The following is a 25544-nucleotide window of genomic DNA, read 5'->3' as shown; positions in this document are numbered from 1 at the left end:
GAGTCTGTGTGTGAGTGTCTGTGTGAGGTGGAGGGTGTGTGTGATCAACAAATAGTACAAACTAGCACAACAGAAAGCCCCCCCCCCCCCACTGGCCATTGGTGGAGGTGGAATATTGCGTTGGGTGACCAGCCCTCCCGTGTGATGCTGGGACCCAACGGGTCCCACTCAGTCTAGTATTCCCTAAACACCAATGAGTGTGCAGCTAAATTTGGCTCTAACTCCATCTATAAGTTTGCAAAATAATACCACTGTGGTAGGCTGTATCACGAAAAATGACGAGAGGTAGCACAGGAAGGAGATAGAGAATTTAGTAACATTGTGTTAGGACAATAATGTCTCCCTCAATGTCAGCAAGACAAAGGAGCTAGTTATTGACTTTTCAAGAAGCATGGTGCAGAACATGCCCCAATCAGCATCTCAAAGGTGCTGAAGTGTAAATGGTTTCAAGTTCCTTAGCATTAATAATACCAACAATTTGCCATGGACCAACCATACTGATGCAATTGCCAAGGTGGTACACTAATACCTCTACTTCCTCATAAGAGTGAAGAAATGCATGAAAATAATTATTCTTATCTGCTTTGAAAGAGGCACCACAGAGAGCAGATTGATGGATTGCATCATAGCCTGGTTGAGGAACAGTTCTGCTTAAGACTGCAAGAAATTTCATGTTACCCCAGGAGCAGCTATTCCCCTATTATCAGGCTTCAGAAGAGTCCTTCCATAAGCCAGGGTACTATCCAATTCACCTCCACCCCATTGTGGACATTGGACTTTGTCTATGGAACCGATGCGCTACAATGAGGAGACTTACATTTTGCACTCTGCATCTTCTCCTCTGTTCAGTCTATTGTACTTGAGTTTGTTTATTTTTAATTTTTAAAAGTTTTTTTATTTATTAGAAGTAATGTACATTACAGTGATATAAGCCAAAAATAACACAACACATTTCCTGTACCACTTCTTGTTTTAAACTTTAAAAAGAAGGAAAGTAGAGAGAGTTAGATAGGATAGTAAGTGCATGAAAGAGTGATCAAGAGAGACCCGTAGAAACGTAAAACACGAAAAAGAGATAAAAAGAAATCCAAAAAAAAATAGAGAACAGAAGATATAAGAAAGTAAAATAAGGTAAAAGGGATATACCTACTTCATATATTTACACACCTCTCACCAGGTCCTGAAACCATTTATTTTCAAAGTTATGTTGCACCCTATACTTGTAATAAGTCGATAAATGGAGACCAAATATTTTGGAAATGGTCTGGTTTGCCTGTTAGGAGGAATCTCATGTCTTCCAGATGTAAAATTTTGGACATATTTGAAATCCACATTTTTATCGTATATACAATATACAATACAATACCTTTATTTGTCATTTGAACCTCACATGAGGTTCAAACGAAATGTAGTTTCTGCAGCCATACAATAAAAGAACCAAAACACACACCAACACTATTCACATAAACATCCATCACAGTGGCTCTCCTCCTCACTGTGATGGAAGGCAAGTTCTTGTCTCTCCCCTGCATTCCATTTCCCTCCCGAAGTCGAGGTCAAAGCCCCCGGCTGGCGCTAGTCCGCGGCAAATTAAGGCCGCGCCGGGCATTGTAGGGCCCCCCTCCAGGTCACTCTCAACCCCGCAATTCGGGCGGGAGAAGTCGCAGCTGCCGGTGCCCTGCAAAGCAGCCTCCCACCGGGGATCCGTGAGCTCCCGGTGTCACCATTCACCGGAGCCGGGCCGCAGCAACGCGCCACCGCCGCTCTCCACGCCCCGAAGCCGGCCAGCTCCACGGAGGTAAGTCCGCAGCAGCTCCACAGCAGCTCCACAGGCTCCGCGGCTCCACAACAGCTCCCCAGCTCCACAGGCTCCGTGGCTCCACAGCAGCTCCCCAGCTCCACAGGGCTCCGCTCCACAGGCTCCACAGCAGCTCCCCAGCTCCACAGGCTCCGTGGCTCCACAGCAGCTCCACAGGCTCCGTGGCTCCACAGCAGCTCCCCAGCTCCACAGGCTCCGTGACTTGAGCCTCCAGGTCGTTCCGGTGGAGGCCGCTCCACGGCGCTAGGCCCCAACGGCAACGGAGACCCGACAGGGAAAAGGTCGGGTCTCCATGCAGGGAAGAGATTAAAAGTTTCTCCCACCCCCCACACATACACATTTAAAACAAAAACCGCTAAACCGCTACAAACTGAACCCTCAACAGGACAAAAAAAAACAAAAAAACACAGACAGACTGCAGAGGCCGCTGCGACACCGGTCGCGCCGCCCACAACACCATCGTTGGTGTAGGAGCGTTTTTCCAGAATTTAAGTATACGTTTCTTTGCCATTATTAAGCCGTAATTAAGGAAGCTCTTTTGGAACGAAGTCAGCTCAAAGCTGGCTTCCATTGTTCCAAAAATAATCAATTCTGCGTTGGATTTCAGTTTTATTTTAAATAATTTTGTAAAGATTTCAAAGATTTCATTCCAAAATGTTTGGATTTTTATACAAAAAATAAAGGAATGTGCTATAGTTGCTTCTTGGAATAGACATTTATCACAGATGGGTGAGACATTTGGAAAAAGTTTACTTATTTTAGTTTTTGAGTAATATAGTCTATGTAAAGTTTTAAATTGGATTAGAATATGTCATACATTGATCCAGCATTTGTGTACATAGAGCAAGTGTTTATCCCACCACTTTTTCGTAATTTTTATAGCTAGTTCTTGTTCCCAATCTCATCCAATTTAATATCATACTTGTATAATATCATCCAAAATATAGAAGTACTTGAGTTTGATGTGTGTATTTATGTATAGTATTATCTGATCTGATTGGATAGCATACAAAACAAAGCTTCTCACTTTACCTCAGTACACAAGATAACAATAAACCTAAACCTACTATTGGTTCAGATTATTTTTCTCCACCAACACTGCCTGGACATTTCCTGCAGTTCTGACCCATCTTTCACAAATATTACATTCCCCTTTGTTTTCCTCTTAGTAATAGCCCCCATTAACCTATTAATCAGATGGTTTTGTCAACAATTTCAATTGCTTACCAGCGTGCCTCACCGTAGAAAAGATATTCCTATCCCTCCTACATCCTTCTCTGAATTTAAAACTAATTTGATTTCTCTTTCCAAATTTTGACAAAGCATCTTCAACCTGAAATGATTACTGCTTCTATCCACAGATCCTGGTTGGCCTGCTCAGTGTTTCTTACATTTTCTTTTTAATTTCAGCTGTCCAGCATCTGCAGATTTTTTTACTTTAATAATCCAAGTCTAAAAGGCTTTGATCTGGAAAGCTACTGTGCGTCAGACCACAGCATATTTTACACAATTCAATAGAAAAGCTAACTTGGAGAAACGTGTAGAAGAATATTGGGAGACGTGGGGGCAAACTGGGGTTAATATAAAAGATGGTACATAGAAAAGAAAGGAACCATATGATTGTTTTAACTACAAATGTTTATAATCATATGGGGCAGTTTAATTAAACAAGTTACAATTAAGGATAATATAATGGCAGACCACTGCACACAATTTGAACATATAATATCTGCAAACTTGAATTTGAAATTAAAAGGGTAAAGGAAAGGGGGTGAAAATGCTCACCCCCACTGCCACCTATTTGAACAACTACAATTTAAAGCAAAAGCATACATATACACATACAAATTAGGACCACATGGGCCAAATGAACGCTGGAATCTGCTATACTATTCATTAAGATTATAATTAATCTAACTAATCAAATAGTATGAACAGATAAACTCTTCATTTCTTAAAATCAACAACGTTTTTTTTAATGAGATTAAGGTTTATTGATCACTAGACAAGTGAGACCCGTGGGGTCCGTCACACGGGAGGCCTGGTCCCCCAACGCAACGCACCAGAGGGGGGGAGAGGAGGGGGGGGGGGGGAGAGAGGGGGGGGGGAGGGGGGGAGAGAGGGAGGGGGGGAGGGGAGGGGGGGGGAGGGGAGAAGGGGAGAGGAGGGGAGGGGGGAGAGGAGAGGGGGGGGGGGGGCGGAGCGGGGGGGGGGGAGAGGGGGGGAGGAGGGGGGAGGAGGAGGGGGCGAGAGGGGGGGAGGAGAGAGGAGGAGAGAGAGAGGAGGGGGGGGAGAGAGGCAAGGGGGGTGGGAGGGGGGGAGGGGGAGGAGAGGAGAGAGGAGAGAGAGAGGGGGGAGAGGAGAGGCAGGAGAGGAGAGGGGGGAGAGGAGGGGGGGGGGAGGAGAGGGGAGAGGGGGGGAGAAAGAGGGGGACGAGAGAGAGGGGCAAGAGAGGAGAGGGGGGCAGAGGGCAGATGGGGAGAGGGAGGGGAGGGAGAGGGGAGGGAGAGAGGGGAGGAGAGAGAGGGGAGGAGAGGAGAGGAGAGGAGAGGAGATGAGAGGAGATGAGGGGGGAGGGGAGGAGGGGGGGGGAGAGGAGGGGGGGGGGAGAGGAGAGGGGGAGAGTGAGAGAGAAATGGAGAGAGACAGGGGGAGAGAGAGAGAAAGAGAGAGGGATGGGGAAGAGAGAGGTGCCTTTTTACTTCAATCCAAACCCAAACATCCATTTGCAGGCAGTGCCTTTTTACTTCAAACTAACCATATATTCATTTTCAAACCACATTAAGGGTACTCGCAGTGAAGTAAACATTTGTTCAGTGTCATTCAGAGCTCAGAGTGACAGAGACTAATTGACAGAGCTCCATCTTGCAGAGACTATTTGAGGCACACCACTTCCTGGTTTGATAGTCCCTCCCCCTCCAGCAGGGGCAGCAGAATGGTGAATTTTGTAAAAACATTAATATCTCTGTCATTATTTCAACGACGGAAAAATCCTCGACACACATGCGGCAGACGAGAGCTCTGAGCGAGGTGGCCAAAAATGACGGCCGTAGGTGGCGGCGTTCTCTCGGAAATCGCAGCACAGACGGCCAAAAGTGGTCAAGAACAGAGATTTAGTAATATAGACTAGACCAAGTGGGACCCGTTGGGTCCCGTCCCCTCAAAGCAAGGTTGCGGAAGGGCGGGAGCGGCCAGCATCGTCACACACACACACACTAACCACACACACACTCACCACCACCCCCCCCGACACACACACTAACCACCCCCATTGATATTATATTAATATTATTTATTCATTCCTTTTACCCCATCCCCTGCCCTATCCACTCACGCATAGCCCCCAACTCGCAGGCACGGCTAGAGAGGGAGGGGGAAAAGAGAGACACACACAGAGGCACAGAGAGGGACACAGAGGTGCACGGAGGCAGAGGGAGGGACACAGAGGCTCAGGGAGGGACACAGAGGCACAGGGAGGGACACAGGGGCACATAGTGGGACACAGAGGCACAGAGTGGGACGCAGAGGCACAGAGAGGGACACAGAGGCACAAAGAGGGACACAGATGCACAGAGAGGGACACAGAGGCACAGAGAGAGACACAGAGAGGGATACAGAGAGGGATGCACAGAGAGGGACACAGAGGCACAGAGAGGGACACAGAGGGAGGCACAGAGAGGGACACAGAGGCACAGAGAGGGACACAGAGGCACAGAGAGGGACACAGAGGCACAGAGAGGGACACAGAGGCACAGAGAAGGACACAGAGGCACAGAGAGGGACACAGAGGTACAGAGAGGGACACAGAAGCACAGAGAGGGACACAGAGGCACAGAGAGGGACACAGAGGCACAGAGAGGGACACAGAGGCACAGAGAGAGACACAGAGGCACAGAGAGGGACACAGAGGCACAGAGAGGGACACAGAGGCACAGAGAGGGACACAGAGGCACAGAGAGGGACACAGAGGCACAGGGAGGGACACAGAGGCACAGAGTGGGACGAGAGCGGGCGGTGCCGTGAGCGTGAGAGGGGGTGGAGAAGGAGGGATGGAGAAGGGGGGGGGGGGGGGGGGGGGAAGGGGGTGGGAGAGGGGGGGGGGGGGGAAAGGGGTGGTGGAGAAGGGGGGAGGAGAGGGGGGGTTGTTACCGAACTGAATTCACTGTGGAATGAATCCATTAACGGAGCCACTCTGCTGCCGGATTCCATGTTGGCCCTGCCTTCCCTCTGGAAGCCTCCTCCTTGTCCCCATCAGATGCCGAGTTCCCAGAGCCCTGGTTAAATGCGGGGGCCGTTCACGGTTAAGTCTGTGAAAGCTGCCCCATCAGAGACTGTGAGCAGCAGCAGGGTTCACTATAGGAAGGACCATTGCGCCAATTGTAGCGGGTGGCTGCTCGTTCCGTCACACCCCGGCCTTTACCCCGCCCGCCTGTCACCTTATCTCTTCTCCCCTGAAGCAGGTCGGTCGGGCACAGTTGCCAGCAGCTGAAAACTAAATATTGCAGCGGGAAAACTGCGGCTGCAGTTCTGGAAACAGCCGGCGTTCTGCTCTGTCTGGGGGAGAGGGTGAGTGGGGGTGAAGGGGGGGAGAGGAAGGCGAGGATAGGGGAGAGAGATGAAGGGGGGGGGGGGGGGGGGGGGTTGGAGTGAGCGTGTAGGCGGGAGTTCAGCTGCGGGAGGCGTGGCGCGAGCGTACTTGGAGGCATACTGGAGGCAGGTGGGCCTGGATTGGTCTGCATGTGGGCATTGTGATGTCAGCATCTGCTGATTTAAAGAAAACAGTAAGTTTTGTGAAGGATTTTATTGAAAATGTGTACAGAAAAATGACCAAATTTAATGAGGAGTGGATATGCGAATGTAAAAGTAAAATCGCTAGTGAAATGGTAAAAATCTCAGCGTTTTTGCGTCTGGTTTTCGCGGACTAACGAATCAAAGGCAAAATCAAAATGACATACATCCACGCACACAGAGGCTTAAAAGTATATAGATATATGATATGAAATAAGAGTCTTAGGTTGGAAGTTCTAAATGAGGTTAGGAGAAGAAAAGGCCAGGGTTTGAAGTTGGAGATGAAAAAAATGGTGAGTGGTGGCCCAAGCATAGCAATGAGATAATGATAGGGGTAGATTGCATTTCAAAGCCTTAATTAGGATTCTCTAGGCTCTGGTGAGTCAAGTGATCAAGACTTGGCCAGCAAAAGTAAGAATGAAAGTGGGATATTAGATGAGAATGATAGGAGGATATTAGGTGAGAAGTGAAGGTTAATAGCATGGATAATTTAAGTAAGGGTAAGAGTATTTGAACCACCTTTGAACCGGGAAGACCTTGGTACCTCAGACCTTCAATGCAAAATAAATTAATTCAGAAGAAAATGTGATGTTAATATAGTTACACATCTGCCTAATAATAAGTCTCTGCAACTTATGACATTTGTTATTGAGACATGTTTCTTATTTCTGCGCATTAAATTTTCTTCACATTCTTCTACTTTGCAAATTCTCCTGAAGGTTCTTACAACCTTTCCTCTATCGAAGTATAGATTATTTTTGTGTTGCTGTTAACTTTGCTATTGTATTCCTTTGCGCAAATCTAGAATAGTTTAAAATAGTTGTTGAGTGTAATGGCATTAGCATTAATTCCTCAGACAGACCTTTAATGTAAAATAAATTCATTAACACAATTAACTTTCTATTCCTTAAGGGCCTGTCCCACTGTACGAGGTAATTCAAGAGTTCTCCTGTGTTAAAAAAAAACAAACTCGTGGTAAGCACGTAGAATGTACGTAACGCTAACGGCTGGTACTCGGGAAACGCGGAAAGCTCGTGATGACTCGTGAAGATTTTTCAACATGTTGAAAAATGTCCACGATAGCTCCTGAGTACCTACGAGTGGCTATTACCGTAATTCTCCGAGTTCGAATCAGGGGAAACTCGGGAGAACTCTTGAATTAGCTCGTACAGTGGCAGGCCCATTAAACTAATCCATGCCACGGCAGTTCTTTTGATAATAACCAATGATCACAATCATTAACACAATATCTGCAAACCTCTTATGTAGCTGGCCACTTGCAAGAAATGAAGTTCCACTTATTTTTTAATAACTAAAATATGAATTTAAACCTTTTGTATGTAAAATGCTTCTGATAAATTGGAAAAGTATGTTACATTTTTAATTCACGATGAACCTTTTCCCATGGCAGATTTTTGATTTTATTATTTGTCACTAAACGAAAGGGTCATTAAAACAATTAGAAAATTGAACATACTGTCGTGCAATAACAATTGCTTTCATAATTAGTTCACTGGAGTGAAAAATAAATTATGATTTTACCATTATTTTTAGATTAAGCACGCATCACATTTCAAAATACTTAAAATTGAAATTTTATAGTAGAAACATACCTTTAAATAATTGTTTCAACAATTCTTCTCCCTGCATTAAAATAATAACAGGTTACAGAGGTCGTAAAAATTATGCTGATCTGTAACAATATTGCCATCACATTTTCTTCTTACCACAACTGCACTGCTCCACAAAGCACTCAATAGCGAGAAAGCCAACATTATTCCAGAGGTAAAGTTCATCTTCTGCTGTTAGCTGCACATCTACCTTATATGAAGAGACACCAAGATGTGAAACATTTATAGACTACTTCCTACATACTGTAACACTATTTTTGAAGAATTAGAATGTCAAACATACTGAATTATACAAGATGTTACAATTATCACATAAATTATCATCTTATTTTATTGCAACTTAACATGAGCATTGTAGTTTTTATGTAGGTCTGTTTAAATAAACGTAACGGTTATAGTCAAACTCATCGTTGTTTTTCAAACTGAGTCAATGATACAGGAAAGAAATGGGCCCTTCAGCCTCAGACCCCACTGAATCCACATCAATCCTCAGATACCCATATTTATAAACCTACTCCAACCCACTTTATTCTCTCCTCATGTCGAAGAATGAAAAGATTGAAATATAAATCATCATTTTTACTTTAAAAATAATGTAAATGAGAAAAACATCTGGAATAGTGTTTATTTTGAAAAATGAAGAACACATAATAAGAAATCATCCACAGAAGACATTGTCCCAATAAGACGCTTTAAAAGATATAAAATGCATTACTACAAATTTCCAGGTAACAATAGACCATAGGTGCAGGAGTAGGCCATTCGGCCCTTCGAGCCTGCACCGCGATTCAATGTGATCATGGCTGATCATCCCCAATCAGTATCCCGTTCCTGCCTTCTCCCCATATCCCCAGACTCCGCTATTTTTAAGAGCCCTATCTCGCTCTCCCTTGAAGGCATCCAGAGAACCTGCCTCCACCACCCTCTGAGGCAGAGAATTCCACAGACTCCCACTCTCTGTGAGAAAAAGTGTTTCCTTGTCTCTGTTCTAAATGGCTTACTCCTTATTCTTAAACTGTGGCCCCTGGTTCTGGACTCCCCCAACATCGGGAAATGTTTCCTGCCTCTAGCATGTCCAAGCCCTTAACATTCCTTTCTCTTCAGGTAGAGATACATTGGGTCAAGTCCATTCACTGTGAGATGAAGGATCTCAATCAATTTGCATGCTCAACATTGAAAACGTACTTCTCAAAAAAAGTAATCATTATGTGGTAAGTCAAACTTGATGTTTTGGATGAAAATGATCCAATTCACAAAATTAATTTTGGCACCTCCAATCCTTGTGTGCGCAAGATACCTGGCATGATATCATCAAAGTTCCTTTAGGCCATTTGTAAATGTAGTTGGGGCAAACTGTTATTTGTTATCACTGGTCACTCAAAAATTATGTTTTCATAGCACACAATACCAGCTGTGCTAGTTTGAGCTATTCAGCAATTCTATGATAATGCAATATACCATGAGAAACTGCCATTGCAATTTAGGCTTATGTTGGTTCCACTGTATGTGCCACTTAAGCTGGAGGTACAGGACAGGCATGAAAAGTAGGGTTTCATGCCTGGAGACCCTGAGGAAGATGGGAAAGATGTCATGTCCATACCACCCTATCCTTAAGAACATTCAGTGACCCAGGCTGCAAGATGCAGTTCTCAAAGCTTGAGGTTATCAAGCCAACTGACGTGGGGAAGGCTTATCTCTATTATAGGATCAGCCTATCCTCGACAGTACTCAACAAGGCACACACCCATCTGAAGATTTCCATGAAGCAGATTTTCTGCAGTTTATCCTCTATGAATGCAATCAAAGATGTGTACTTGAGCCCGCAGCATTTCAGTCACAGGTGGCCTGACAGAGGTCTGGCTGAAACTCTGCACAGCTAATCTTAAGATTAAGTTCACACTGCTGTCACCCTAATATTCTACTCAAAAGGGCACTGTTTCTTTAGCACATAGATCCTTCTGGTGCACGCAGATTTTTGAGGTATGTATAGTTTAGAGATACAGTGCAGAAACAGGTCTTTTGGCCCACGAGGTCCATGCTGATCAGCAATCCCCATACAGTAGCACTAGGGACAATTTACAATATGCAGAAGCCAATTAACCTACAAATCTGCATATTTTGGGAGTGTGGGAGGAAACCGGAGCACCTGGAGAAAACCCATGCTGTCACAGGGAGAACGTATAGACAGCACCCATAGTCAGGATCAATTCCGAGCCTCTGGTGCTGTAAGGCAGCAACTCTGTGACACCTATATCCCGTGGGATTATCAAAAGTATGCCCAGCCCCCTATCAGTTAATGCTCCTCTTAAGCAGGGCTTTGGAGTCGGAGTCGCGGAGTCGGAGCAATTTTGGTGCTGCTGGAGTCGGAGTCGGTAAAAAAGTCCCGACTCCAATCTCAACAAAAATTTCAGAGACTACATAAATCTCTGCCTTATCCACTGACTTGGCCTCCACCACCCTATGTGGCAAAGAATTCCACAGATTCACCACCCTCTGACTAAAGAAATTCTTCCTCATCTCATTCCTAAAGGAACGTCCTTTAATTTTGATGCTATGACCTCTAGTCCTAGACTCTCCCACAAGTAGGAGCAGACTTATGGGCCTGTCCCACTTAGGCGATTTTCCAGATGACTGCCGGCAATAGTCAAGTTGTCGGCAGTCGCCTGAAAACCGGCAACTGGAACGGCGACTGTCAGAGTGGAACACACACACACACACACCGCTTCCTTCACCAGCCCGTTATGGAAGGCATTTAAAGACTGCATGGATGAACTACAACAATTGTTCATCCCAGTTTGGCAAAAGAATAAATCAGGGAAGGTAGTGCATCCGTGGATAACAAGGGAAATCAGGGATAGTATCAAAACAAAAGATGAAGCATACAAATTAGCCAGAAAAAGCAGCCTACCAGGGGACTGGGAGAAATTCAGAGTCCAGCAGAGGAGGACAAAGGGCTTAATTAGGAAAGGGGAAATAGATTATGAAAGAAAACTGGCAGGGAACATAAAAACTGACTGCAAAAGTTGTTATAGATATGTGAAGAGGAAACGATTAGTGAAAACAAATGTAGGTCCCTAGCAGTCAGAAACAGGCGAATTGATCATGGGGAACAAGGACATGGCAGACCAATTGAATAACTACTTTGGTTCTGTCTTCACTAAGGAAGTATTACATAATCTGCCGGAAATAACAGGGGACCGGGGGGGTCAAATGAGATGGAAGAACTGAGTGAAATCCAGATTAGCCGGGAAGTGGTATTAGGTAAATTGAATGGATTAAAGGCCGATAAATTCCCAGGGCCAGATAAGTTGCATCCCAGAGTACTTAAGGAAGTAGCCCCAGAAATAGTGGATGCATTAGTGGTAATTTTTCAAACCTCTTTAGATTTTGTAGTAGTTCCTGAGGATTGGAGGGTAGCTAATGTAACCCCACTTTTTAAAAAGGGAGGGAGAGAGAAAACGGGGAATTACAGACCAGTTAATCTAACATCGGCAGTGGTGAAAATGCTAGTCAGTTATTAAAGATGGGTTAGCAGCACATTTGGAAAGTGGTGAATTCATTGGACAAAGTCAACATGGATTTATGAAAGGTAAATCATGTCTCACGAATCTTATAGAATTTTTCAAGGATGTAACTAGTAGAGTGGTTAAGGGAGAACCAGTGGATGTGTTATATCTGGACTTTCAGAAGGCTTTCGACATGGTCCCACATAAGAGATTAGTATGTAAACTTAAAGCACATGGTATTGGGGGTTCAGTATTGATGTGGATAGAGAACTGGCTGGCAGACAGGAAGCAAAGAGTAGGAGCAAACGGGTCCTTTTCACAATGGCAGGCATTGACTAGTGGAGTACCGCAAGGCTCAGTGCTGGGACCCCAGCTATTTACAATATATATTAATGACCTGGATGAGGGAATTGAATGAAACATCTCCAACTTTGCGGATGACACGAAGCTGGGGGGCAGTGTTAGCTGTGAGGAGGATGCTAGGAGGCTGCAAGGTGACTTGGATAGGTTGGGTGAGTGGGCAAATACATGGCAGATGCAGTACAATGTGGATAAATGTGAGGTTATCTACTTTGGTGGCAAAAACAGGAAAGTAGACTATTATCTGAATTGTGGCTGATTAGGAAAAGAGGTGATGCAACGAGACCAGGGTGTCATGGTACACCAGTCATTGAAAGTAGGCATGCAGGTGCAGCAGGAAGTGAAGAAAGCGAATGGTATGTTAGCATTCATAGCAAAAGGATTTGAGTATAAGAGCAGGGAGGTTCTACTGCAGTTGTACGGGGTATTGGTGAGACCACACCTGGAGTATTGCGTACAGTTTTGGTCTCCTAATCTGAGGAAAGACATTCTTGCCATAGAGGGAGTACAGAAAAGGTTCACCAGACTGATTCCTGGGATGGCAGGACTTTCATATGAAGAAAGACTGGATAGACTCGGCTTGTACTCGCTAGAATTTAGAAGATTGAGGGGGATTCTTATAGAAACTTACAAAATTCTTAAGGGGTTGGACAGGCTAGATGCAGGAAGATTATTCCCGATGTTGGGGAAGTCCAGAACAAGGGGTCACAGTTTAAGGATAAGGGGGAAGTCTTTTAGGACCGAGATGAGAAAATCATTTTTTTACAGAGAGTGGTGAATCTGTGGAATTCTGCCACAGATGGTAGTTGAGGCCAGTTCATTGGCTATATTTAAGAGTGGCCCTTGTGGCTAAAGGGATCAGGGGGTATGGAGAGAAGGCAGGTACAGGATACTGAGTTGGATGATCAGCCATGATCTTATTGAATGGCGGTGCAGGCTCGAAGGGCCGCATGGCCTACTCCTGCACCTATTTTCTATGTTTCTATGTTATGCAGGTGGGGGACAGGGCAAGCGGGGGGAGCGCTGTGTGAGTGAAATTCACACGGTGCAAAGCCAAGGTGACACAGACACACAACGCGATGAACAGGAAGGTTGGCGCTGTAATTAAGATGGCTAAAGCACAATACGGTAAGTCCTTTAAAAGAAGGGGGGGAGGGGGAAGGAGTGGAGCCAACTTTTAAGATGCCAGAGACACACGGCTGAGAAGTTCGTCGGACATTAACATTACCAGTCAGTTATCCTTGGTTCTGAAAACTACTGCTTACATTTTTTTCCCCAATGAGCCAATGAAATTCACCAGTCAGCACCGGCTACAACCTACGAGAACCTTCAACCTCCTGGCAATACGCTAGGACGTCCTGGCGACCCACCTACGGCACGAGAATTCTCGCTATTCTCCATGGCGGCTTCATTCTAGTCGCCGCTAGTTTTTCAACATATTGAAAAATTTGCGGCAACCATAATGAGGCCGCGACTAGGTCCCAGAATGCGGGAACTCCTCACGACCATGAAGATGACTCTCCGACAACCACCCGCGAACATGTGCCGACCATGATGCGACTGCATAGTCTCCTGCAGTTGTCTAAGTGGGGCAGGCCCATTAGGCCATTTGGCCCATCAAGTCTATACCACCATTCAATCATGACTGATCTATCACTCCCTCCTAACCCAATGCTCCTGCCTTCTCCCCATAACCTCTGACACTGTACTAACCAATTTCACTTTAGTACCATCTGCAAATTTGCTAATCATACCGTGTATGTTCTCAAAATGAATATATGGTAATAAAACTAAACTGAACAGAATCAGGCCATGCTGACCATATGTCTCGGTCCACATGACAATAAACTAAACTCTCCCCAGAAAAAGAAATAAGTTCAGCAAACATTAAGAAATTGCAGCGAATTGTGGACGCAGCCTAGACCATCACACAAACCAACCTCCCTTCCATTTACTCCATTTATACCTCACGCTGCCTGACTAAGGCAAGACTAAGAGCATAATCAAGGATGAGTCTCACCCTGACCACTCCCTCTTCTCCCCTCTCCCATCAGGCAAAAAGCACAGAAGTGTGAAAACGCACACCTCCAGATTCAGGGACAGTTTCTTCCCAGCTGTTATCAGGCAACTGAACCATCCTGGAGAACTGGATATTTTTAGTGCCTTCCCTCACAGTGAATTCTGCTGTGGGGGGACGTTTCTTGTTGATTTCTATAGTGTACTGTTCTGTGTCTTTTTTTCTTTTTCTCTTTTTTGTTTTGTATGGATTTATTGACATTTAATCTGTTCAATTAGTTTAATCAATCTCTGTAAAGCACTTTGGTTCAAATTGATTTTGTTGAAAAGTGCTATATAAATAAACATTATTATCCTACCACAACCAGAGAGCACTGCTGAACTACTATCTACCACTATGGTGACCCTCAGACTATCCTTGATTGGACTTTGCTGGCTTTACCTTGCACTAAACGTTATCCCTTTATCATGTATCTGTACACTGTAAATGGCTCAATTATAATCATGTATTGTCTTTCCGCTGACTAGTTAGCAAGCAAAAACATTTTTTCATTGTACCTCGGTACACGTGACAATAAACTAAACTGAACTGAAACTGAAGATAGACACAAAATGCTGGAGCAACAACGGGACAGGCAGCATCTCTGGAGAGAAAGGAGTCTGAAGAAGGGTCTCGACCCGAAATGTCACCCATTCCTTCCATCCAGAGATACTATCTGTCCCAGCATTACTCCAGTATTTTGTGTCTATCTTCGGTTTAAACCAGCATCTGCAGTTCCTTCCTACACATAAATTGAAACTGAACTGAACTACTGGAAACTTTACAAATCCCAGCTAGTTCAGTAAGGACGTTCGGGCTAAGCCTCAGCAGTGAAATCTGCACCCTGTTAGTTAGGAGTAGATCATAAATGCCAATGACACCATCACCAACCCCACAAATGATGACATCTTTAAAATATGCCCAACCTCTGGCGTCTAATCTCACACATTGCCATGCCGATAAAACCCTGTTGCTGCAAAGCAGCTACACAGAGAGAGAACTTCAGCACATAGGCTCTGTAAGGCGCTGGCTGGTAAAGCTTCATTTGGAGTTTTGTGAGAAATTTTGGGCACTATATCTGAGGAAGGATGTGCTGGCTCTGGAGAGGGTCCAGAAGAGGTTTACAAGGATGATCCCAGGAATTAGTATGTTGATCTATGATGAGTGTTTGTCGGCACTGAGCCTGTACTCGCTGGAGTTTAGAACTCATTGAAACATACAGAATAGTGAAAGGCTTGGGTAGAGTGGATGTGGAGAGGATGTTTCCACTAGGAGAGTCTAGGACTAGAGGTCATAGCCTTAGAATTAAAGGACTTTCTTTAAGGAAGTAGATGAGGTGGAATTTCTTTAGTCAGAGGGTGGTGAATCTGTGGTATTTATTGCCACAGAAGGCTGTGGAGGCCAAGTCGGTGGATATTTTTAAGGCGATAGATAGATTCCCGACTAGTGCGGATGTCAGGGGTTATGGGGAGAAGGCATAGATCAGCCATGATTGAATGGCAGAGTGGACATGTTGGGCCGAATGGCCTAATTCTATTCCTATCACTTATGACCTTAATGCATATATTGATGCATAAGAATATAAATATCATAGTTATTATAGCACAGACTATCACATATTGTTGTAGAATTTGGCTTTTGTTATGGAATAGAATAGAGCATAGAACAGTCCGGCACCGGAACTGGCCCTTCGGCCCAGTGTCCGTGTTGAACATGATGCAAATAACATCCAATTTCTTCATTTTATTCAATGTTTTTTCTTAGTCATAAAGCATGGAAAGATGCCATTCGGCCCACCTTGCCCACCCTTTCCAGCAACATCTTTCCTATAATACGGTGACCAAAACCGAACACAATACTCTATACTCAATGCTCTGACTGATGAAGGCCAATGCACTGAAAGCTTTCTTGACCACCCTGTCTACCTGTGACACCACTTTCAAGAAGCTATGTACCTGCAATGGAATTTCGATCACAAAAATAACCTGTTTTTAAAAACACAGTAGGCATCTTCTCCCACACACAACATTTAGGCCAATTATCCACAATAATAGGTAGAATGGGCAAGTGACTGTGCATCTACACAATCTATTCCTCCTATGATTTTACTCATCACCCCTCATCCTCCTGCGCTCCAAGGAATAGAGTCATAGCCAACACAAGCTCACCCTATAGTTCAGACCTTCTAGTCCTGGCAACATCCTTGTAAATCTTCTCTGTGCCCTTTCCAGTTTGATGACATCGTTCCGATAACATAGTGACCAAAATTGAACACAAAACTCTAAATGTGGCCTCACCATCTGCAAAATGACCGCCCAACTTCTATACTCTGACTGATAAAGGCCAATGTGCCAAAAGCCTTTTTGACCACCTTATCTACCTGTGATGCCACTTTCAATGAACTATGTTCCTGTACTCCTAGATCCTTCTGCTCGACAATACTACCCAGAGGCCTACCATTCACTGTGTAGGTCCGGACCATGTTGGACTTCACAAAATGCAACACCTCACATTTCTCTGTATTAAATTCCATCAACCATTCCTCAGCCCACCTGGCCAAGCGATCCAGATCCTGCTGCAATTTTTCAATCCATCTTCACTATCTGCAAAACTACCCACTTTTGTATCATCAGCAAACTTTCTAATCTTGCCCTGTGTGTTCTCATCCAAATCATTGATGTTGATGAATAGCAGTAACGAACCCAGCACTGAATCGTGACGCACACCACTAGTAACAGGCCTCCAGTCCGAGAAGCAGCCTTCCACCATCACCCTCTGCTTCCGTCCTTGAAGCCAATTTTCTATCCATTCAGCTATATTTCCTTGGGTATGTACCAACAGTAAAACAATTACATTTTTACAGTGCAGATTTACAGGCCTATTAACCCAATATACATAGATACCATGCAATAAACAAACATTCAATAAATTAATAACACCAATACTATTGCATAAAAGCCCTACAAGTGCATAACATGTTGAGGGGGATAGTGAACAGTGTGGATGGGGCATAGAAACATAGAAAATAGGTGCAGGAGGCCATTTGGCCCTTCGAGCCAGCACCGCCATTCATTGTGATCATGGCTGATCATCCACAATCAGTAACCCGTGCCTGCCTTCTTCCTATACCCCTCGATTCTGCTAAGCCCAAGAGCTCCATCTAACTCTCTTTCAAATTCATCCAGTGAATTGGCCTCCACTGCCTTCTGTGGCAGAGAATTCCACAAATTCTCAACTGTCTGGGAAGAAAACGTTTTTTCTCATCTCAGTTTAAAATGGCCTCACCTTTATTCTTAGACTGTGGCCCCTGGTTCTGGAATCCCCCAACATTGGGAACATTTTTCCTACATCTAGCTTGTTCAGTCCTTTTATAATTTTATATGTTTCTATAAGATCCCCCTCATCCTAAATTCCAGTGAATACAAGCTGTCTTTCCAATCTTTCCTCATATGACAGTTCTGCCATCCCAAGGATTAACCTCATGAACCTACGCTGCACTGCCTCAAATTAGGAGACCAAAACTGCATACAATACTCCAGATGTCGTCTCACCAGGGCCCTGTACAACTGCAGGAGGACCTCTTTACTCCTATACTGAAATCCTCTTGTTATGAAGGCCAACCCATTAGTTTTCTTCACTGCCTGCTGTACCTGCATGTTTACTTCCAGTGACTGGTGTACAAGGACACCCAGGTCTCGTTGCACTTCCCTTTTTCCTAATCTATCACCATTGAGATAATAATCTGCCTCCTTGTTCTTGCCGCTAAAGTGGATAACCTCACATTTATCCACATTATGGGGAGGTTGCACGCAGTTGAGGTTCACGACCCATGACCCGCACTGTTGCCAAGCAACGCCAACTGGAGTACACGCGATGAACTGCAGGTAAGCATTTACTATGGCTGCCAGCACAGCGGGCCCTTATTCTGGCCCAGCATCCGGACTGGTTGCACACTCGCGGACCCCGGGCCGTCTATCCCCGCGGGGGGGGGGGGGGGGGGGGGTGGGCGGGGGAAGGAAGAGGTCAGGGGTGTCGGTGCAGCGCGGATAGTGACTCTGGGTGGGCGGAGGGAGCAGACTGCCCCTAACTTTGCTGCAGCTGACGTTGCCCAGAGCCGCGGCCCACCTCACCCGGCCCCGCTCCACCCGGCGCCACTTCAGCTGGCCCCGCTCCATCCGGCCCCATGTGTGGGCGCTGCTGACCCACAGCCCGACAGTGCGGCCCACAGGGGGAGACGGGGAGGAGTGCGGCCATGGCCGGACTGCGCTGACCCCAGGGGGGGGGGGGGGGGGGGGGGGGAGAGAGTGGGGGCTGTCCAGAGGGATGCGCTCCTTCGGCCGCTTACACGTTGGTGCTCGGGTTCAGAGCAAAGATACTAGAGCATTTGGTTCTGAGCGCTCAGTAACCTAAAAAAAACCACCGACATTATTGCAATCAAATTGTTCTAACTTTTGAGTTTGCTTTATTTAGCGAAGGCTTATCGAGATGGTTCTGGCTCTCTGGACACGACAATGAATGCGGCTATTAGTCGCGGATTGTAAAAGACGCTACACCATGAGATAACACCAGTTTAAACACGATACCTCCCCGCTTTCAATGACAGCACCCACAATTATTACAGCGCAAAAAATGATAATTTCGGCGTTTTTTAACAGGAAAGAAAGCACGCGTTTCGTGCGTTAACAGTGTATACCGAGGCCGCCATGTCCTCCACATGGATTGAGCTGCTCCGTGCGTCATGCCCTTTGACACGATGACCGTACGTGCAACCCCCTATACTGCACCTGCCCACTCACTCAACCTGTCCAAGTCACCCTGCAACCTCCTAGCATCCTCTTCGCAGTTCACACTGCCACCCAGCTTTGTGTGATCTGTAAATATGCCGGTGTTACTTTTAACACCATCATCTAAATCATTAATATATTTATTGTAAATAGTTGTAGCCCCAGCACCGAGCCTTGCGGCACTCCACTCGCCACTGCCTGCCATTCTGACAGGGACCCGTTTATTCCTACTCTTTGTTTCCTGTCATCATAGCAGATTTAGAATTATTATACCTAGGAGTCAGGGTTGGAGTCGGATACACAAGAAATCAAGGAGTCGTAGTCGGAGGTTTTGGGTATCGACTCCACAGCTCTGCTCTTAAGAACACAGAACTCTATGTGCACAGCTTGCAAATGACCATAAGAAAGTAACATTTTATTATGATGTAAATAAGGAATGTGTATGCCTTTTATTGATATATAATCTGCCTTATTGTTGTTCAACATGAAAATCTAGATCATAGTATATAGATAAACATTTCTTCATCTTGTGGAAACCGTGTTGTAGTTTGCAGAAATCCTCCATAGCCTCCCTCTGCAGAATGGCAATGGAGGAAGAGATCAAGATCTTATGGGGAGACTGTCAACAGACAAAATTGAAGTGAGTACCTACCTGGATGCAATGTTGACTACTCCCTTCCCAAACCCATTCCAGGAATAAACTGGTAACTTGGAAATTGATGAGCTGCTTTTATATCACCTGATCTTGATGTTCAATATCCAAAATTTGATTTTAAGAAATACCCACAGTAGGATCCAGACCAAAGTAGAATTCATCTAGTCATTTCAGAAAACCATAACTGAAATCTTCCTTCAAAATTGTAGTTAGCTTGCAGAGCTGGCAATGACCTGAATAAGAGCCATTAAAAGTCACAATTCATCAAACAGCTGTGGTTGAGATAAACCAAAAGCTCTGATTACAATGGAGAACAGAACAATGAAATTCTTACTGCCAGCAGCTTAACAGATCTGCAAACAGAATACACAAAAAATATATATTTTAAATCAATAAATAACATAATACTAGGTAGTCCATAGTACAATCAAAGCCAGTCCACAGAAGTTTGTAGTTGCTGAGGTTAGTGTGTAATGTTGAAGAACCTGATGGTTGCTGGAAAGAAGCTCTTCTTGAACCTGGTAGTCAGTTTTCAGTACCCTCTTCGCCACGGCAGGAACAAAATGAGTTTGTGGTCAGGGTGGTGTGGGTCTATGATAATATTGACTGCCTTTTTGAGGCAGCACTTCCTGTGGACCTCTCCGATGACGGGGAGGTCAGTACCTGCGATAGACTGGACAGTATCTGCCACTCTCTGTAATCTCCTTTGTGCCTTGGTATTCAAGTTCAAGAGAGTATTCATTAATATACCGAATATCTTCAATCTTCCAAGGAGGTAGTGGTGTTATGAGCTTTCTTTGAGAATGCTTGGCCCAGCACAGATCTTCAGAGTTATGCACGCCCAGGGACTTGAAGTTTTTGACTCAATCCACTGCTGTTCCGTCAATGAGGACAGGTTTGTGGATCCTCAGACTTTTCCTCCTCAACTCCATCAGCACCTTGGTCTTGCTGATTTTGAGAGTGACATTCAATCCGAATTTCAGTCTCTTTCCTGTACTCTGAGTCATCATTTATCCAACAATAGTGGTATTGTCGGAAAATTTAAAATGCCGTTGGAAATATGTCCGACACAGAACAAGTGAAGCAGGGGACTGAGCACACAGACTTGAGGTGCCACAGTGTTGATTGTTATCAAGGAGGAAGTGTTGTTGCCAATTTGTACAGATTGTGGTTGCCGATGAGGATGTGTAGGATCCAGATTCATAGGAATGAGCAGAGACCCAGTTCTGCGTCTGATGATAGGTTTGGAGGGGACAATGTTGCTGTGCACTGAGCTGTGGTCAATAAATAGTAATTTGCCATTCTTATTGTCCAAGCGGCCCAGTGCAGTTTTACCCACAGCATTGTGCTTAAGGATTTTTCAACATACCCAGAGAAATCCTCGCCAAATATGTCCCATGGATAGGTCACACAATCCCCATAGCTTTCAGTCAAATTTTCACAGCACTCCATCACATCTGTTTATATTCTGTCCTAATAGAATGACCAGTGACAAATTGGTATAAAGGAATAGGACAATACATGGGACTTTTAAAGATGACTCTGGACTTTAAATCTCACGGGAAAGGGACAATTATCAGTTAAGAAATCTACTGCCAACTTCTATTAGGTGTCACTACTCGACATCGAACAACCAGTGGCAGTTGCATCTGCAGGAAGTAGACAGGAGGGGACCTTCAATGCCTATACTGATCCCCTCATGCATCCTGTACTGATCCCCTCATTCATCCCGTACTGATCCCCCATTCATCCTATACTGATCCCCCCCATTCATCCTGTACTGATCCCCCCAATTCATCCTGTGCTGATCCCTCCCCCCATCCATCCTGTGTTGATCCCTCCCCCCATCCATCCTGTGCTGATCCCTCCATCCATCCATCCTGTACTAATCCCCCCATTCAAGAAGAACAGTCTGAAGAAGGGTCTCGACCCGAAATGTTGCCTATTTCCTTAGCTCCATAGATGCTGCCTCACCCGCTGAACTTCTACCGCATTTTTGTTTACCCCCATTCATCCTGTACTGAACCACCCATTCATCCTGTACCGATCTATCCCCCCCATCCTTCCTGTACTGATCCCCCCATTCAACACCACTGACATCCCCCGTGCTCTCCCATCACAAATTTACATACTCCAACCAACACGTACTAATTCATCTGCCTCAATCCATCCATTCCTTCACAGATTGCCCCCCCCCCCCCCCCGCCATCTACCCACCCCGCACTGATTCACACACCACACCCTTGCGGTCCCTATTTCCCTGAAAATGTCTTCAGAGCGAACATTGATTATGTTTGGTAACGGAATGCAATCAAATGTGTTTTAATTCCCAATGTTATTCTTTGTTTTGACTCCTTTAAACATATACCAAAAGAATATTTGCTGCAGTTATGTCCTTTGGCCATCTCTTGTCAGTTAGTGTAATGTTTAACCTGTCAGATGGGTATAGTCGGTTTTAACAGCTATTATCATAAAATGCCTTTAGAAATTTCCTTGCAACCTGTATATTTTGTTATGGATAAATTATGTGGTAAGCGAGAGTGTTTCTGTGCCAATAGCAATAACGACCCATGCTATGGCCATGTCATGGTAATTTTCAGTCCTTCACAGAAAACATGCTTGCATCAATCTGTAGTGTGCATGGTTAAGCATATATGTTACCATGGTCCAGGATTTATTGACACAGGCTGATCATATGCTGAATAATCCAACCACACTTTTGTTTGGAAGTGGAAAGAACTAATATAAATTGCATTAATTGCAATGTGTAAAAAGAGTTAAGATATGGTATTATAATTTTGCTGCATGTCATTGTGGTATATATCATGTCTTGATTGGTGAATATGTTTAGTGTGTGAGTTATTTGAAGCAGAAATAATATGTGAAGGTAGACAAAAGTGCTGGAGAAACTCAGCGGATGCGGCAGCATCTATGGAGCGAAGGAAACAGGCAACGTTTCGCTCCATAGATGCTGCTGCACCCGCTGAATTTCTCCAGCACTTTTGTCTACCTTCGATTTTCCAGCATCTGCAGTTCCTTCTTGAACATAATATGTGAATGCTTCATTGAGCATAATTCCGACTGGTAACTACGCACTTCGTCCGAGCACATTATCGTACGCGTCATGCAAACCATTTTAAATGACCACCTAAACTGTCATTTGGCAACCTAAAAAGCTGTCAAGGTTGCCCGGCTGGCAACAGGGAAAAAAAGTTAAGCGAGAGCCCTGTTCTCCATCATATAATTTCAGCATCATTGATGCTGACTAGTGCATATACAACTCCCTGTTTTCTGAAGTCTTGCTGACATTAAGTGAGGCACTGTTGTCCTGACCCCTTGGTAGTAAGCTCTCTATCTCCACCTTGTACTGTGTATCATCTTTGTTTGAGATCAGGACCAGTACAATGGTGTCTTCTGAAGCTTGTAAATGGATTTAGATCAGAATTTGGTTACACAATGATGGGTGCATATGGCGCATAGTAAGGAGCAGAGAACGCATCCTTGCAGGGCATCAGATTGAGAATAATCGTTGATATTTTGCTGCCTATCCTCACTGATTGTTGTCTATAGGTCACAATGGCAAGGATCCAGTGGCAGGAGCGAGATACTGATTCCTAGGTCCAGGAGTTTAGAGATAAGTTCAATAGTCCTTTATTGTCACGGGCACCATTTAAGGTACAGTGACATTTGATTTAGCATACAGTCATGCCAGAAAAAAAGCAACAAGACACACAACTACATTAAAGTTAACATAAACATCCACAACAGCGGTTCCCTCACATTCCTCACTGTGATGGAAGGCAATCTTCTTTCTTTCCATCACAGTGAGGAATGTGTGGAATCCATTGTGGTGGATGTTTTTACGTAGTTGTGTGTTAAGGGCTTGGACAAGCTAGAGGCAGGAAACATGTTCCCGATGTTGAGGGAGTCCAGAACCAGGGGGCACATTTTAAGAATAAGGAGTAAGCCATTTAGAACGGAGACAAGGAAACAATTTTTCCTCACAGAGAGCGGTGAGTCTGTGGAATTCTCTGCCTCAGAGGGCGTTGGAGGGAGGTTCTCTGGATGCTGTCAAGAGAGAGCTAGATAGGGCTCTTAAAAATAGTGGAGTCTGGTGATATGGGGAGAAGGCAGGGACGGGGTACTGATTAGGGATGATCAGCCATGATCACATTGAATGGCAGTGCTGGCTCGAAGGGCCGAATGGCCTACTCCTGCACCTATTGTCTATTATCTTGTTGCTTTTTTTGGTATGGCTGTAAGATAAATTGAATATCACTCTACTTTAATTAATACACGAGACAATAAAATACATTTGATACTTCTACGGTTTAGAATATGGTGTTGAAGGCAGAGCTTTAATCCATAGACAGATCTTGTTTACCCATATATAGATATTATCCATACACTGATATGTGTAGGTAAAAATGAGGAGCCAATCTGCTAACATTGCAACATACAATGCACGTCATAGGCATACAAGATAGAATGGGACAGTTTTGTTCACCATTCATTTATACCAATCCTGCGCTAATTCCACTTTATTTCCCCCCCAATTCCATCAACACCCCCCTGGGGTAATTTACAATGGACAATGAACCTACCAACTTGCACATCTTTGGGATGTGGGAGGAAACCCGAGCACCCGTAGGGAACCCACATGGTTCACATGCAGAATATGCAAACTCTACATAGGCAGCATCACAGATGAGGATTAAATCCAAGACACTGGAACTGAGAGGCAGCAGCTCTATTAGCTATACCACTGTGCCACCTTGGAAAGGTAGCATGCAATAAAGTGAACTGCATGATCCCATAATCAACACCTGGATCAAAGCAAAATCCTATTAACCTGTCAGCGAGACAGGATCCCGATGCATTATTTAATGCTTTTGCCAACATTCTCTATTTAGCCAACAATCCCTAACATCTCATTCTCATTTGTGAACTCTCAATACTCATAAAATGGTTTTCATGCCAGCCTGTGTAACAGAGATAGTGGGCATTCAAACTACTGTTGTTTTCAAGGTACAAACAAATATGCTTTGTGGTAAGGAGATAAAAGAGGCTGCAGACACTGGAATCTGAAACAAAAATAAGAATCCAGGAAAAAGTTGGAGGCAAAAGGTGTACATTTGCAGATCGGGTAGAGACCATACAGAAGGCCTGAGACTGAATAGGGAAAAATGCCAGTGTCTAGGGAAGTGGGATAGAAGTGGGTACGTGACAGGTGGAACCAGATGGGGAGGTTCTGATGGAACCAGGTGGGGGAGATGTGAAAGGAGAACAAAAGCAGGAAGGCAGTCGCGTGTGGGTTACAGACATGGGTGGGTTGCCTGAAACAGTGTTGCTATCATCGGGCTGTAAACGGCTCAAGTCTGAGCTTGGAGATCCAGCGAAGAAACACGCTTGCAACCACAACGAGTCGGCCGCATGCTAGCGAGCCGTCGGCTCTGTCTGGTTGCAACGGCACCGAGTCAGCCCGGGCCCTTGGGACGGGAAGGGCTGCGCCTCGACCCGCGGCACCATCTCCCGCTGCACCGATTTCGATGGCACTGCCCTCCTTACCGATGGTGCTTCGCCAACACCCAGAACCTTCCTTCCTTCCTTCCTTCCCTCCTGCCTGCCTGCCGAGAGGATCCACCCCCCTCGCGCGCACGCGTCCTGGCGGCGTCTTCTACCCGCTCCACCCGCCGCTACCGGTACGCGCGGGCTCCTTTCAAACCGTCTCCCCCTTGCCGCGCGCGCGCTCCTTTCAAACCGCCTCCTCTCGGCACTAGCGTGTCATCGGCCAAACCAAAGAATGGTCCAACCCGCCCCGCGAGCACCCGCCAAGAGCAGGGGCCGCTCATCAGGGGCCAGAACCAAAGATCATGGCCAGAACTCTATGATCTTTGGCCAGAACAGCGCCCGGCCCTCCTCACACTCGCTGGACAGAGGCGAGC

General features: G+C 45.2%; 1 protein-coding gene across 5 annotated transcripts in view; it reads right to left on the bottom strand.

Annotated features, from left to right (window-relative positions):
• Window positions 1-25328, bottom strand: part of LOC129705896 (hatching enzyme 1.2-like) — a 117893-nt gene extending 92565 nt beyond the window's left edge. The window contains exons 1-3 of one of the 5 annotated variants that reach the window (XM_055649797.1): window positions 25168-25328; window positions 8335-8428; window positions 8221-8251 (exon numbers count right to left, since the gene is read on the bottom strand). In XM_055649797.1, the coding sequence (XP_055505772.1) occupies window positions 8221-8251; window positions 8335-8403 (100 nt within the window). In that variant the 5' untranslated portion in view covers window positions 8404-8428; window positions 25168-25328. The remainder of the gene's footprint in view (window positions 1-8220; window positions 8252-8334; window positions 8429-25167) is intronic. The other 4 variants (XM_055649795.1, XM_055649794.1, XM_055649793.1 and 1 more) reach the window with 4 other exon arrangements.
• Between the last annotated feature and the right edge of the window lie 216 nt (window positions 25329-25544).

Source organism: Leucoraja erinacea, chromosome 18 (genome assembly GCF_028641065.1).
Source record: "Leucoraja erinacea ecotype New England chromosome 18, Leri_hhj_1, whole genome shotgun sequence".
In the NCBI taxonomy this organism is placed as follows: Eukaryota; Metazoa; Chordata; class Chondrichthyes; order Rajiformes; family Rajidae; genus Leucoraja; species Leucoraja erinaceus.
This window is presented reverse-complemented; position numbering and strand designations above follow the sequence as displayed.